The sequence below is a fragment of the Corvus hawaiiensis genome, chromosome 6 (assembly GCF_020740725.1).
Source record: "Corvus hawaiiensis isolate bCorHaw1 chromosome 6, bCorHaw1.pri.cur, whole genome shotgun sequence".
Lineage (NCBI taxonomy): Eukaryota > Metazoa > Chordata > Aves > Passeriformes > Corvidae > Corvus > Corvus hawaiiensis.
The window spans coordinates 46931910-46947973 of NC_063218.1; the positions used below are offsets into that span (position 1 = coordinate 46931910).

General features: G+C 37.8%; 1 protein-coding gene across 6 annotated transcripts in view; it reads right to left on the reverse strand.

The window, feature by feature from the left end:
* Window positions 1-1965: 1965 nt before the first annotated feature.
* CHID1 (chitinase domain containing 1) overlaps window positions 1966-16064 on the reverse strand; it is a 106822-nt gene continuing 92723 nt past the window's right edge. For 5 of the 6 annotated variants that reach the window (XM_048307650.1, XM_048307648.1, XM_048307651.1 and 2 more), the window contains 3 exons: window positions 7570-7650; window positions 4281-4323; window positions 1966-2231 (listed from right to left, as the gene is read on the reverse strand). In XM_048307650.1, the coding sequence (XP_048163607.1) occupies window positions 2133-2231; window positions 4281-4323; window positions 7570-7650 (223 nt within the window). In that variant the 3' untranslated portion in view covers window positions 1966-2132. Of the gene's footprint in view, window positions 2232-4280; window positions 4324-7565; window positions 7651-16064 lie in introns of those variants that run through there. The other variant, XM_048307652.1, reaches the window with a different exon arrangement.

Here is a 16064-nt window from a genome sequence, read left to right on the forward strand (position 1 = left end):
TGGTTTTTTCTTTTTCCTTTTTTTTGAACAGAGAATTTCATGAGAAAGAATAATGCCAATTTTGTTTCTTTTAGAATATTATTTCTAAAGCAACAAACATGTTTTGCCTTTAGAGACAACGGCAACATTCTTGGCCTCAAGCACCAATATACCATGGATGGCTCAAAATCCTATCTGGTACTTCTTATCTGGTATTTATTTTTCATGATACATCAAGGGTTAGTTTTATCTTCTTGAAACACAAAGGTGTTTGTGCTACCTCTAAGGATGGAAAAGACATTTCTTTCTAACATAGCTGTACTTGGAGACAAACAGGAATCATGAACTTCATAAAAAAATCATCACAGAATATAAAAAAAATTATAATTGTGATAAATTATGTATATCTACCTTTTCTAGAGAGGAAACAAGCTAAAATGAAATATCATTTTCTTCCCCACATCCCATTTGGGAAGCTACTTACTAGCTAATACAGAACTAGATGCCATTTCAGAACATAACCCCTTCCACTGCTGAGTATTTTTTCCTGGTTCAATAGTGCCACTGAATGTAGAAAAAACAGTGTAATAGAATTTAATTCTTGTGCTATTCTAGATACCATTGCCAGAGCGACTTTAAATTGCTTTTGAACGAACTAGAAAGTTCAAGTTAATTGAACACAAGGATTCATGTAGCAAATTATCTTGCTACTAATGGTATGGAAGAAAGAAACCTGATTAGTAAGCCCAGCTGGATACTCGCAATGTGAGAAGTCGAGAGATGCCAGAACTAAATCAGAAAGGTGAAGATCAATAGTTCCTTAATCAATGGTGGATTACAGTGGGATTTATTCTGCTGAAAACAGCAGGGGCAGATAAATTCCCCGCTGAGATTAATTACTGGGAAGGGTGAATGTGAACAGAGGAGTGCAGTTATCTTTGTGACAACTGTAAGTGGCAAGAAGAGCACCAGTGGGAGTACAGAGCTCTTTGCCTGAGTCTCTGCTGGTGACCAATGACACCCTCATCAAATTCCCAGCACCTCTTCGTTCCTTAGAAGAAATTGCCTTGAAGCCTGTGGATTTCAACAAATACAAATACTATAAACCAAGAAGCAGGGCCACAATTTTTTGGCTTTGTTTTTAAACTGATGGGTTTTTACAGCCGTTGGGTTCCTAAAAAATCCATATTACAGAGACAAAAGCACCAATGTGTGCAGCTGAAGAATGACAGCTTAATACACAAAGATGCTGATGACATTCACAGTGCCTGATTAAGTCAAGGGGTTGTCAGAGCTGCTGGGGCTCTGTCTACTGGGGACATGGAATCCATCATGTCCATGGAACCCATGATTACCATTAGAGCCTTTGTTGCTGAATGTTACAGTTCTCACAAACTGGCCACTAATGCATCATGCTCTAGGGCTAAATACTGCACCTCAGACACCAAGCAGGCTAAGCAGAATAGGGAAATCACAGAGCATCTCTTCTAACAGAACTGATTTAGAAACAGGTAGTAAATTGAAATTACTGTGACTTTGAACTGCTTAAGAAATTTACTAACATGACAAAACAAACAGAGCCAACAGCTTAGCTTGTCAGTGCTTGATTTTCTACCAGCTTGAGGGAAAGTCTGCTAATTGGTCTCCCCTCCTGACATTTTATGTTCACTCACCTTACCAGAAGACAGCAAGATGCAGAGAGTCCAGCAGACTTTAAATTTGCTGCATGTAGTATGATGGATTTATTGTTCTCTTACTATGGTTATTACCAGCAGCTCTTTGAGAGGTCTCCATCTTACACTCTGATCAGATGGCATCAAATTTCCCATTTTATTTCTTGTAGAAAACATTTCAGAAAATATTTTCAACTCTGACTCCATCCACCTATGTTGGTTTGTTTTCAATGACTCGGAATTCAGGTGCTTTATGAGAAATTTCTGTGGTTTTTACTCTGAATTTTATCAGATACCAACAATCATGTCTGTGTGGCAAATCAAAAAAAGATTCTTTATTGGGAAAAAAAAGCAAGTTTAATACAGATATGATATAAATTACAAAAAATGTTCTAAAAATCACCTCTCCAGGATACTCAGATTAATTGAAAGTGGAGCCTCAGTGAAGCAAATAAAGTCTTTCTCAGATCATCTCTTGTTTTAAAGCAGGTCATAGAAATAGTCCAGGCCTTGTCCCAGCTCCCAGATGGATATTCCAGTGCCCAGTTCTTTTGCAAGCTCCAAGCGCAACTGGATGGACTAAGAGAAAGACACATAAAGCCATCACATTTCAGTCAGAGATATCAGACACTCCAAACTGCCATCTCTTCATGACATTATCAGACCTTTTAAAAACATCTACCCTTGAACCAGCTACTGAAAAACTCCTTCTGTACTTGAAATACTCTCTGGTTAGCAAGCAGTAATTCAGTCAAAGACCGTTAATCGTACCCGTTAATTCAATGACCTAATAAAAGATTACCAGCTAAATTGACAAAATGCCACAGAAATAAATCAGATTTATGAACTATGCAAAGAACTATTCTAATTTAGGCTATCATTTCACAATGTACAGAAATTCTAACTCTTCCCAGAAATGTCTCACAGGTAAAATAAAACTTTATCACTGAAGACAACCATAATAATTTGTCAAATACCATGAAGATCTCTTGCCTACCCTTGCCTTTTCCCAGGACACAGTCACAATTTATATTACAAAAATTCTATTTTAAAGAGATTCTTGGAGATAATAATTAAAAGTATTTCTATTTGAGCTCCAGCCATTGATTTAGAAGAGTTAGTTTAGCCATTGGTTTACAAGGGAAGCAATGCCACAGTCCGTGTTCTGCACCTTTCTTTTTCAGTTCAAACAACAAAAATAATTATTTTTTAATCTTTTTCTCTCAGGTTTTCTTACTTTGAACTGCAGCACTGCAATGTTTAAACTACTCACACTAGGGATGTGTTTAAAAAATCATTTCCATGGGAAACAGAAAAAAGTATCACAGCATCATTAACAGATCCACTGGGCCTGCCATTCATGACTGCTTTTAACTAATCATGAACAAACTAATTTTGAGCAACCTGTCAGTGATTATAACGTTAAAAAGGGAAAGAAATGCATTTTTCATGAGGTAATAACATTCAGTGTTTCCCAACCATCTTGGCTAGCATACAAATCTCAAAATATTTCATTACAAGCTTTTTGAAAATGGAAAGAATACCCATTTCCATGCATTCACCAATCAGCACAGTTGAGTGGTGGTCTGTTAGAGAAGAAATAATGAAAGAAATGTACAGGAATGAGTGTTCTTAACCTAGTTAGTACTAACAATGGCAGGGTGAAATCCTTCCATGAGGCCAAAGAAAACACAGCATAACAGCACAAGCTATCTTTTCTCTGATAGGTTCCTAAGGAAACTTTCTAACACTCTCAGACACAGCACTAGCAAGGACATAGTTAGATGTGGTAGTTAATATCCCAGATGTGATAGTACTTCCATCAATATTAGGTTAATGAGGAGAAATATCCTTTTACTCATGGTGCTTCAGATAACAATCTTGTCCAGGAAAACAGAGCCCTAGAACATTTCATACTAGTTTAACCATTAAAAAAAGTCTCCATTCTCTGTAAATATGACGTAGTTTCACTACAGAAGCAATTGTTTTCCAGTAATAAAAGCCCGCAGAGGTCTAACATGCTGACTTCAGTTTAATATGAGAAAATCTGAAGATAGCTTCCTAGGAACTCGGGCTGTAATTAACCACTTTGTCCTGTATTTTGCTCTACTGCAGACTATTGTGTAGAAGTTTTCAAAACACTAAAATAGGTTCCACAGAAACAGAACTGAAGAAAACAGGGTGGCACAGGCTGACAGGGAGAATCAGGACCCTGTTACAAAGGAAGGCAAAAGTTCTCCAAGCTTTCAGCCACCATGATGAGAAGGAAAATGTCTTCAGTAACTTGTTTGAGAATCTGCTAACAACATGTCTGATAGTACATAACCTGTACACTTGAACAGATCTTCTCACAGCACTGGTTTGTCCTGGTGTGTCTTACCTCCAGACACGCTTTATCTTCAGAGTTCCCAAAACCCCATTATGCATCAGAGAAAAAAACCAACCTTCTTGCACAGGCAGCTGAAGCTTTGAATCATAACAATTTACATAACATTTACATGAGGGTAAACTTCTTTCACAAAAGCCTAAATTCAGTTCAACGTTTTCTGAAATGCCTCAATAATGAAACAGGTCAAGTAAACATCTCTGTCCTCTTACAGCCCTCTGACCTGACAAAGTGGCACCTACCTTCAGTGTTGGGTAGAAGACTGCATGTTTTCCTCCCTTATTTCTGCAAAACAAAAAAACTAAATAGTCACAATAGCTTTGATAGATAATAGGATTCTAAACTAAGGTTAGAATTCAAACCCAGTTTTATTCTTTTCCACTAAAAGGAAACAACCTCAGTGCTGAAGAAAACTGCCAACTTTATTCTGAACTATTGGCAATAAAATTAAGGTATGCTAGTATGTTCAGAACATGAGCATTAATACATACATATCAAAGACAGAGACTACTTCCCATTTAGTAGCTCATATCTGAGATTTCTTACCCAGCGTTCATTTCACTGAAATCAGACACTTTTGCTATCAACTACCATTCATTCCATATTTGCACTCTGGCTATGCTGTCTCTTGGGGGCAGAGTACAGCCAAAATCTTCTCTACTTCCCTTCCTTTTCTACTGCAGATAAGAACTTCTACTCCCTCCCCTGTCCTAATGTAGATGCAAAAAAACCCCACAGCACATAAATCCAAAAAACTTTTAAGAGAAGGTGCACAACATATCTAAAAGTCAAGTATGCAACTGTGTCACTGTCCTGCAGGTACTGGTTATGGGAACATTTGTCAGAAAGCCCCAAACTTCTTTGTGTGTAATACCTCATCCAAGAACTGGTTACAACAAAATACAATACAAGCAGTCAGACAAGATTCTTATTTAGCCCATACTGGCTAATTATGCCATACTGGTGGCCTTTAAGGAGGACAAGTCTTAAAGCAGGTGAAAGAGGATTTTGACACTTTCTCCCATGATATCTTCACAGACAAGCTCAGGAAGTGTGGGCTGGACAAGCAGATGGTGAGGTGGATTGAGAACTGGGTGAGGGGCAGACACCAGGGGGACATAATCAGTAGCACAGGGTCTAGTTGGAGACCTGTCACTAGCTGGGCACGGACACAGGTTGCCCAGACAGGTTGTGGAGTCTCCTTCACTGGAGATATTCCAGAGCCACCTGGGCACAATCCTGAGTAACATATTCTACAGCTTGAGTAGGGAGGTGGAACAAGATGATCTCCAGTGGTCCCTTCCAACTTTAACCTTTCTGAGATTTCTGTGACACTGTGAAAAGGCTGACAGTGAAAACAGAAGATCCAAGAAGAGATCTCACAACAGAGATGGTTTGATGCCATAGCACAGTAAACACTGAGATATTTTGTTGCAACTGGATGACAAAACTGTCAGATAGTAACAGACAGTTGTGCCTGCTAAATGCACATCTGAAAAAGATGAAACATTTGGTTTTCTGATGCAAACTGTGAAAGATTTTTCTCCAATTCCCTGAATTACTATCTTTCAGGCTAAATTAAATGCTAGCAGTATAAAATATACAGACAGGCCAAGCTGTACTGGGCACAAATACCAAGGTTGCATTTTAAACCCCTAGTAACGAGAAGGACGAGTTATGAGTGGTCTCACAGCACCACTTTAGCACTTAGGCCAGGAGAAAATGTAAAGTGCATGGACAGACCAAGAAGGAATTGCTTCTAAAATCTCACAACTTACATAAATGAATACTTGCCTGTGCACTGGGACAAGCACTCAGATTTCTGCAACTATTTGTAACAGACAGTCTGCCTGCCTGCTACATGAAATCATTAGCAGTTCTTTGCTTAAAGATTCATGATTTCATTTCTCAGCCACTGTAGACATGCAAGATTTCCAGGTGAGAGGCTTTCACCAGGGAAGCATACATATTTCAGGCCTGGCTGCCATCCCTGTCCAACATAATCGAACCTTTGCAAAACAAAGTGGTAACTGAAAAAGAGATCCTTAAATAACCCTCCCCTGGAATCAGCTGAACCCCACAGCTGACTGCCAAGCACAGCACAAGTGAAGTTTAGAGTTATTTTCAGACACACTGTGCTTCGTGCATCAAAAATTCCTCCAGGAAGCCCACACACAAGAACCTCCAAAGGCTGGCTTCAAAGAAAAAAAGAGGGAGTACTACTGGCAAGCTATCCCTTTCCCACAAGTTCATTTTGCCATATAAGAAATGTGATTCAGACATGAATCCCAGAAGCATGCCATTCAAACAGAGCCCTCAGAGTTACTCTTTTGAGAGCAAGTTTTCATCAAGTGCTCATTGTGTCTCCAACTGGATTTTACATTAAAGATCAGTAAAACAGAGCTTCTGGTTTATTCCTCTTTAGTTAACACAAAAAACTGTAATTGTTTGGTACAAAGTAATTTTGCAACAGGATACCAAATAATTAAATAAGAGGAATACAGATCCCAGTCCTTTCATAAAAACACAGAAAAGAAATTAAAACACTGTTGAACAACAGTTTTTTTTTTTCTGGTAGGAAAAAAAGTCAGAAGAAAATTACAGCTGAGAAAAACCTTAAAAATAAACTAAAAATACAAAGGTAGACGATTTGTAGGTTTAGTTTTGGATTTTGCTTTTTGTTTTTTTTTTTTAATATTTAAAAATCTTTTAGACAGGAATGTTATGGAAATAATGAAGTAGTTTTGATTGTTTCTATTAAAAGCTTCTAAATTGTGTTCTACTCTCCCTTTCAGTTGTGTGTCTTCACATTCACAATGCATTAAGTAATATACAAGACATAGCTTTGCAGAAGTAGTAGGATTTGTTTGTATCATTTTAGTGTATTTTGGTATATTTGCATAAAAATAGCAAATTACCAGAGGATTAATGAGATGTTGCTGGGTTTATTTATTTAAATCTATTTTAAATAGATTCATCCTAGATCAGGAATCCTCTCATCATTTCATGATGAAAAAAGGAGGACAAAGAACATTATTACCCTTAATGCTCTCAGTCCATTCAAAAACTTTATCTGGAAGTCACTTGGTTTTATTTCTATTACATTTCTCTACCCATTCCATCTAGTGGAAGTTTATTGCCTAAACAATCTTAGCAGGAGGACTTGTGAAACCAGGCTCTTGTGCCACAGATTTTTCTCAGAACTATTTTTGGCTGAATTATTGGTAATCACCCGACAGCTCACAGTACTCCTTTCAGAGCCTCCGATTAACTGACATTCAATAGATAACTTTGATGGATAATTTCTAAAGATATGGCTCATCAGACTTCTCTTCTAAAAAGATTGTTCTAGTTTATGAATCCTTCTCTGATTTTCTCCTCTCATCCAAAGCACTCTTTTATGCTGCACTTCAGCATTGACACAGATTACAACCAGCAGAATTTCCATTTGCTGAATTCAGTTGCATACCACAGTCACTGGCTCATGCCCAAAAATATTTGCAGAATGGTAAATTAATAAATGTAACTCACTTTTTGTATTCAAAGTAGTGTTCAGCAATTTGTTCATCCCAGAGAATTTTTGGCTTGTGTTCCTTCAAGGTTTCAATGTACCTACAAATTAAAAACATAGATACAGAATTAACTTTTCTAAGAAGCAGTTACAAAATTACATTGCAGAAATGTCTGAAAAAGAAGTTTTACCATGTTTAGATGTTGAATGCTGTATCAAAAATATCTTCTTGTTGATAACTAATTTCCTATACCACTTTACAATTTCATGTTCGCATTTTTAGGCTATTTTTTTTCTAAAGCATTGCATATAAGTATCTAAAGGGAAAGTGTCAGGAGGTGGTGCCAAGCAACCAATGGGCAGAAACTGATGGACAGGAAGTTCCCTCTGATTATGAGGAAAAATGTTACTGTGTTGGTGACCAAGCACTAGAACAGATTGCCCTGAGAGGGTGTGGAGTCTCCTTCCCTGGAGATATTCAAAAGGTGTCGGAGCACAGTCCTCAGTAACGTGGTCCAGAGAACCCCAATTGAGCAGGGAGCTTGAACCAGATGGCCTCCAGTGGCCCCTTATTCATTCTGTGATTGTGATTCTGTGAATTAATTAATGTTCATCAATTGAAAAATCTGCAAGGACACATGAAGGCACTATTTTATTATTTCTACAGTCTGAAACCCATATGCCAAAGCACAGGAACTGACATCACTAGGCTGTACATAGCGGTGTCCTCCACTACATGGCTTATGGCATCAGGAAAGTTCTTCTATAAAAGGGGCTTAGCTAATCTTCTAAAACTGAAATTGTCAAGAAAAAGTCACTGCTAATTCATTCTGCATACGAATTTTCTCCATCACCAGCTTCTTGGCATTATTTTCTCGCACAGACATTTTGAACATGGAATGACCTATTTCACCTGACACAGTGAGGACAGATTACTACTTGTACCCAAAACACTGCAAGCGGAACTGGAGTGGAAGAGCTGGTATGCTGTAAATTTATGTTCTTGGCTATCTCATAGTATCATCTTGGTGCAGAGACAGTGTCTGCATTTCTGATGGCAAAACAGAAACAAAGCTGCAGGCTGCCACATGTCAGAGGACCAGAAGATGGCAAGCTACTGCCAGTGATAGAGGCCACATGGGTGTCACACAGAAAAGAGAAGTCTCACTCCCCTGTCTCTTCTGCATCTTTTAACCTGCATCTTTGGCCATCTCTTTTTAAAGAGTCTATCAAAGCCATCTCTCCCACAATTGGTCTCTTTCTTGCAATAATTTCTCTGCTCATGACAGGATTTGGATGGAGAAATTTCCTTCAAATCATCTTATTTTTTATTAAGAAATTTCAATCAGCCACTATCCTGACTGCATCAGTGCTGAAATTCCACCTCACTATTATACATCAAGAAACAGAGAAAAAGTTTGCATTTCTCAGTTTGGAAAAGATGTGTTCTCTCATTTGGTATTATTCTAAATGCAACTAAAACATCCAGCATTGCCAGGACCATCTTCTCTCTTTTGCTGTGGCTAGCTTATTCATATATTGGTGAATTGTTTCCTACTGCTAGCGAGTTTAGAAAAGATTTTCTTTTGTATTTATGTCAAATGAACCCATGCCAGGCATGGATTTATCTCCATAAGCAAACACACAGGAACATGTGAGCACATGGAAACATGAAGAGCTATTGCACTCTCCCTCACACACACATGCCCTGGAATAATGAACCTTTTCAAAGAGTGGAAGTAGGACCTTGGAACCTGCCCATCCCTTTTTAAGACATACAAAATTTTATGTTGCCCCACTGGAAACATATGCAAAGAGACCTAGTTTTGTATATTTAAAATTTAAGGACAGATTTTAACAAATTGTCGCATTCCAGAATGACAACTTCAGTAATGACAGGAGATTACACTTACATAGAATATGGTACTAAGATGTTCCAGACCAGAAAACAAGAATTATTGGCCAAGACATCCTGGCACACAGCTTTGTTCCTGAATGTATGACTTTAGATGGGAAATCCTAATTGTGCCTGCTAAAATTCCCAACACAATTAAAGATCGTTCAAAATACTTATGAAGAAGCTTTAAAATTAGAAATGCAGGTGGAACCAGTTATTATATCTTGTTCTATAAAAGGTATATTATTATTTTAAAACTGTTCAGGTATACACCACATCAATGAGTACCCATCCTGACCAGGCACAGAGAATTTATTTCCCTTTCTACTGTCTCTAGGCATTTATCCCCACAGTACATAAGAGCAAAAATGAACAAGTTTGTCTTGAAATCACATCTATGGTGATGAGATTAGCTCCAAGCTTGAGTTGGGGAAAAAAGAAGTATTAGCCCCTGGATTGTCACTGCTATCCATTAATATTAGGGGGCCTACTTGAAACACATGAACTTGGTTTTTACATTTCTCTATTAAGGCCAACAGAAAGTCCAAGCACAATGTTCAAAACAATAAGCTCTCATTTACTTCAGTTGCAACTGCACACACAATGCTTCTGAAAGTCAAGCTTCATATTTCTCAACCAGACACAAAGCTGCTGTGAAGAGCTGGGAAGAGGTGCAGCAGCAAACCACAACTGTTTCCCATGGGCTTTCTATTGCTCTAACTTGGGAATAACCCATTCCCTTCTTGTAGTCATTTTCCCTTTCCTTGATTCCTTTCCTTTCAGTAAAGCATTTGGGATCTTTGCAGTCAAGAACTCTGAGATATGCCATATTATCCTGTTATCTCTGTAGTATCCTACCCTGTGCAACATAAGCAGAAAGGTTCCTGTCTAAAACTGCAGCACCTCTATCACAACACACTTGCTTGACTCAAACTAGTGCTTACCAGGCACTCCTAACATATCTCCTAGCTGAGGCAGTACTTGACTCAACAAATATTTGACATGTATTGGTTTAAATAAATAAATAGAATAGAAAAGCAAAATTTGCCACCACACTGAATAAGATGTTCATATGTCTGGGGCAGCAGAGCTCTAGATAAATTTTTGGGTTCTTAAAGAGGAAGAGAAAGGGGCAAGAAGCTCACCACAGCTAGCTTTCCTTTTTTCCACCCCTTGCCTCACTCTACTCCTTTGAAATCATATTTATTGCTACTTTTTCCTCCTCTCTTTCTAATTTATCCCTCTTTCTACTGCCTCTGTCCCAGTTCACTTCTGCTTTTATACTGCTATCCGGACTAATTTATTTGCCTCCTCATCCATCAGCTCCTAACTTACTACCTTTCTTCTTTTACCAAGCTGCCTCAGCAGTTAAGAGAATGAAAAACACTGAAAACTCAGCTTCATTACCTTGGACTACATATTTCCTGGGATGTTTGTGACCATTTGCAGAGCAAGTCATGCTGTTTCCGTGGTCCTAGCCTGAAAAAGGGTCAGCACAGATGAAGTATCTGGATTATTGATGCCAGCCTCTACTGAAGCACCAATGCAACATATATAAATGATAGATCTGCATGGATCATCAGGAATAGTAAAAAAAGGCAGATATCACCTGCATGTCCACCTTGCAAATACATGTTCTGACACAGACAAGTGCCATTCTGGCTTGCTTAAATTGCCACGACTTTGTCACAATGGGCACATCCTGGTATTCAGAAAATAACTGTTATTTGTGTGACAGATACTCCTGGTTACAAACACTCTGGGCTAAAACAACCACTCCCTTCTGCAAAGTAAATGAGAAGTCAAAACATACATATTAGGGAGTTGCTGTAAAGTCAGTCCTGCCAAAGATGTATATCTATGAACAACCCTAATGTGGCTACACCTACACACTATTGCACTTTACTGCACATTCAACGAATAAATAAAGGATCCAGATGAAAGGTTCTCAGGATTTATGCCTGGTGTTCCTTTACTAAGATGCTTTTCTTCCAAAACATGAAAAATGGCATGGCCCTGGAATACGTTAAGTTAAAACCCACAATATTTAGTCCCCCTGAAGAAGGTATTTATCTTCATGGATAATGCTTTTTTCACTGAGAATATAAAGAAACCAGTCTCTAGTATATCTTTTGCAACAAAAATTTACATTCTAGGAAAAGAGATAGCTTCATATATAATTCTTAGGCTAGGATTTATTTATGAAGTTAAACTTTTTAATCTTCAGGTGTTTTGCTTTACTAGTCCTGAATCATTCTTCAACCAAAAAACTTTAGTGGAAAGAAAACCACTACTGAGCATACATTGCATTTTAATGCTCTTTTCTAACACTTTATATTTTCTTCCTAGTTCTCACATGAACAAAACTCTGATTAGAAGCAACAGGTCTCTATTCAGAACGAAGGATCATTTTCTCCTACTACAGAAAATTGAGTTTATCTTCTGCTATAACAACTTTGAGTGATTCACTCAAAGAATAAAAATACTACTCAGCTTGAAAATCTATACCACACGTTTTCTTTTCAGTTTTGTTCCATTACAATAGGCTTAGTCATTAAAATGTGAACCTACCAGGAATTGCATCTTGATACCTAACTATCAACAGTGCCTATGCACAGCAAAAATGTTTTAGTCTCAACTGGAGAGGGGCCATCTTCCCCCTTTATAGGGAGCTGTATCTCTTAATAAAAGTAAGAGAAGTCACATAAAAGGCTGTATTCTAAAGCTCAAGAGTTCAGATTTCTGATGCAAAACAATTTTACAGAAATAGTTCCAAAACAGTTTTCACAGGAGTACTCCTAAGAACATTCCCTATCTCAGTACATATCTTCCCAAAAAGTACCAGTCAGTTTCCCCACTGCTCTGTGTACATCAGGACACTCTGTGAAAGGGCAGATACCCATCTTCAAAACAAGATTTTTCAGAAAGGTTGGATATATAACCTGCAAGTTCAACTCCCTTTTATTTAGTGTTTAATTTTAGCTACCTCGACACTTTCCATTTTAGGTTTTTCATAAATGACTTCCTTTTAGGCGAGACAAAATGTCAAGAAACAATACAATCTGGAGACATTTTTATAAAAAGGTTTTAAAAGTGGGAAGTTTTTGGCCTTCTCTGCTTCTTAGAAGATCATTTCTAAAGAACAAATGCAAAAATTCTGAATATCCTACAAGCTGCTGAACGATTCAATCATGAAACTAACAGTTTTGATAAAACGTACCTTCAAAGGTAATAGATAAAAAACACAAAAGGAAGAAAATTTGAAAAAGAAAAAAGATTTTATATAAATTTTGAGTTTTCATTCACTCAGTCCCTAAAATTGCAGCTTGCAAAAGGCAGAGATGCCCTGCAATTTAACAATCTTTAGATATTATCCTTTAAAATAGTTTTGAAAGCATGCATAAATTTATGAAAAACCTAGCAGAGTCAATAACAGCACAATGTTATATATATGTGTGTGTATGTATATATATACAGCATTACACAGTGCAATAAAAAAGGACAGCAATAGACTAAACAATTAAGCTTTCACCACACTGGTTCCATCAGGATCACTTAAGCACCTTTTTAGTCATCTCTCCATCCAATACTCAATAATACCACATCTACAATTTAGAAGCTTCCAACTCTAAAAGGTGGTAATGTTACATACCACTGTATCCCATGCTTGCACATTAAAGAATTCAGATTTTATTAAAACAAATCCCACAAGTTCTTTCAAAAGCAAATAGGCTATCCAGGAAAAAGACAGCTACTATGTATTTTCTAGCGAATCAAAAGAATGCACTAACATTGAAATAATTTTTACTCTGAAGATTTATGCATCTGAGAGGAGTGGAGAGCACACTATAGCCTGTCTACAGGGTATGTTATTCAAAAATAATTCTGTTAAAATCTTTAGATTATTTAATGCAAAAGAACTTAAAAACACAGAGTTTGAAGAGAGAAATCAGTCTGTTAGCTGTTAAAATATCCAAGTAGCAGCCTAGAAATGAAAAATCTATAAGCAAGCATCATCTTTCTCTAGTAATCTCTCTGTTGCTGCCTGCACCTTGCTCTGTCAGTTTTAAAAGGCAGTAAGAATATTTTTAGTATTTTAATAGTAAGAGGTTTCCAACAGAGTCGTTTGTCTGGTTTATTGCTTTCAGTAAGTTTTATAAAATCATTCTCACCGCTTTCTTCACAACACTTCATCACTGACTTGACAGATTGCACTTTCCAGCACTTCCACGCCAACCTCACGCAAACTCACTGACCTTGTACCTTCTGCCATGATGCACCAGCCCAGTGAAAATAAGCAGAACCTCAGTGACATTTCTACCATTACTCTGGGCTCTTCAAAAGAGCACCTTGTTCAGCATTCCTAAAGTAATTTGGGAACAGTAATACTTTGCTGGACACAACTGCAGAGAGGCAGAAAATTATTCCTAATTTACAGATCTCAGGAGACACAGTAGACAATGTCAAGCTTTTCAGAAGCATTCTTGTCTCAAGAAACAATGAGCATCAAAACCTTCTGGTGCTTTACTGTGGCTACAGAAGAAAATGTAAACATTACCTATTTCTTTGTATAGAGATTTACATGTTAATAGTGCCCCTTATTACAATTTAGCTTCACAGAGGTTTTATAGAGAGACCCACCTGAGAGTTTACACAGTGGTACACTGGCAAATTATCCAAGGGAATGTCAAGTACAGCTGAAAGCAATACAGTGCATGCTGTATTTCGCAATATAACCAAAATGGTGGTTCTTTACTAAAAAAACCCTCCCGAAGGTACAGTTAGATATTGATCTATGAATAGAACTAATCACACACAAGGCAGAAAGGTGTGAACATTTATTTATATATTGAAGATTTTTACTCAAACTGACAGATACGAACATATGAGCATATGAAAATCTCCTCAAAGAAAACAAGACCTTAATTTCGAAGTCAAAAACTATGCAATGAAGACATAACTAGATTGAGGCAGAAGGCTTGCATATCTGTTTGTGTACCTTCAGTAACACATTGCTGTTCAGCAGAATGACTGTTTCTAAGGGAGAACTGAAAATATGTATTGTTGAGAAGCCAGTATGTGATTCTTTCCTCAGTCAGGGTTGAACCACTACACTGACATTACTGCAGCTTAATGCCCATCCTTCATGGAAGAAACACAGGTCCTAATAAATTCCTATAAGGCAATGTATCGTCAAGAAACAGTAAAAGTGTTAGTGCTTCCTAAACCATACATAAAAGCTTAAATTCTGCTCCAGCTCAGCCAATAATCTGGCTTAGTACAGAATCTGAGACAAGACAGAGTGTCTCTGCTTAAAAATACTTCTCAACATGATGAAAACTAATGTTTGTTTATCCCTACAGGCTTGTTTAAAGAACCAGCAGGTTCACGCTAAAAATAAAATCTCTTAAGACAAAACTGCTAGTTTAAGGGTCCATTTCCTGAAATGTTTAAGTAACACTCAATTGAGGTTGAAGGATTTTCAAATTCATTAATCCAAGTACAATACCATGCTCCATTCTTCTAAGAACTGACATAATAAGCACTACATCTGAAAAAATGAGGCTATTTATCTTTGGATGTGAGGCTGAACAAAGTTCAGATCCACTAATATATCTGCTGCTCAGCTTCAGCTGTAAATAACAAAATCTAAAACTATGCTACTTCTGTTATGTGTCAGATTGGGTTTGTTGGGGTTTCTTTTACTCACATCATAAAAACTTTACAGACTTTCCTCTTGCTCAAAGTATACAAATCAGCTCTATTCACACAGTGCTACAAAGATTAGCTATGAAAACTGTTATACTGGATTTGGAGCCTGGTCAGATTCACATAATCTTAATTCAGTGTATAGGAGATGAAGTCTGATGCACTCCAGTATGAAAATGAATTTTGTGTGCAAACTCACCTACTTCGATATTCTCAATTCTTCCATACCTACTTCATTTAGAAAGGTACATATTAAAAAATCACATTTCTTTTCCATCCTTGTCTACAAGGTCAGATGATCTTAATGCCATTGAATATCATTCCTAGCTTTTCCAGTTGCTTCTTGTATCTCCCTTCAACCATTCCTGAATTTAATCATTCCAATACAACACAAGGTCAATAGTAATATCATCCAGCAGATTTAAGAAACACAAAAGCCAGCAGGAGCATCTTTTCCTCACCCTGTGTCGGAAAAGGAGCAGTTCAGTTCTTCCAAGCCTCCACCTCAGGCCTGTCTCACCTGGGGCCTGTGCCAGGCAGGTGCTCATGCCCTGTTTCCAGAGGGTTGCTACGAAGCCCTGGTTGAGCGCCATGCAGGGGAAAGGATACACTTGGTAGCAAAGGAGAAAAAAAGGGAACATACACGGGGTGCAAGCAGCAGAAGGCACCGAGGATGGGACGAGGACGCTGACTGAAGGGGAAGATCTGCTCCCAAGTGACTTGACTCAGGCAGAACACAAAATTTTCAGGCTGCAGGACTCTGGGGATGTAAAACTGACCCAGGTGGGCAACTGCCTCAGGAAAGAAATGCTGTCTCTGTTGTCTCTCCAAAAATAGGAGAAATCATTTAGGCCACCAGAAAGAAGCGGAGCCATCTGCAAGGAACCAGAACTTCAGATGATAAAAAAA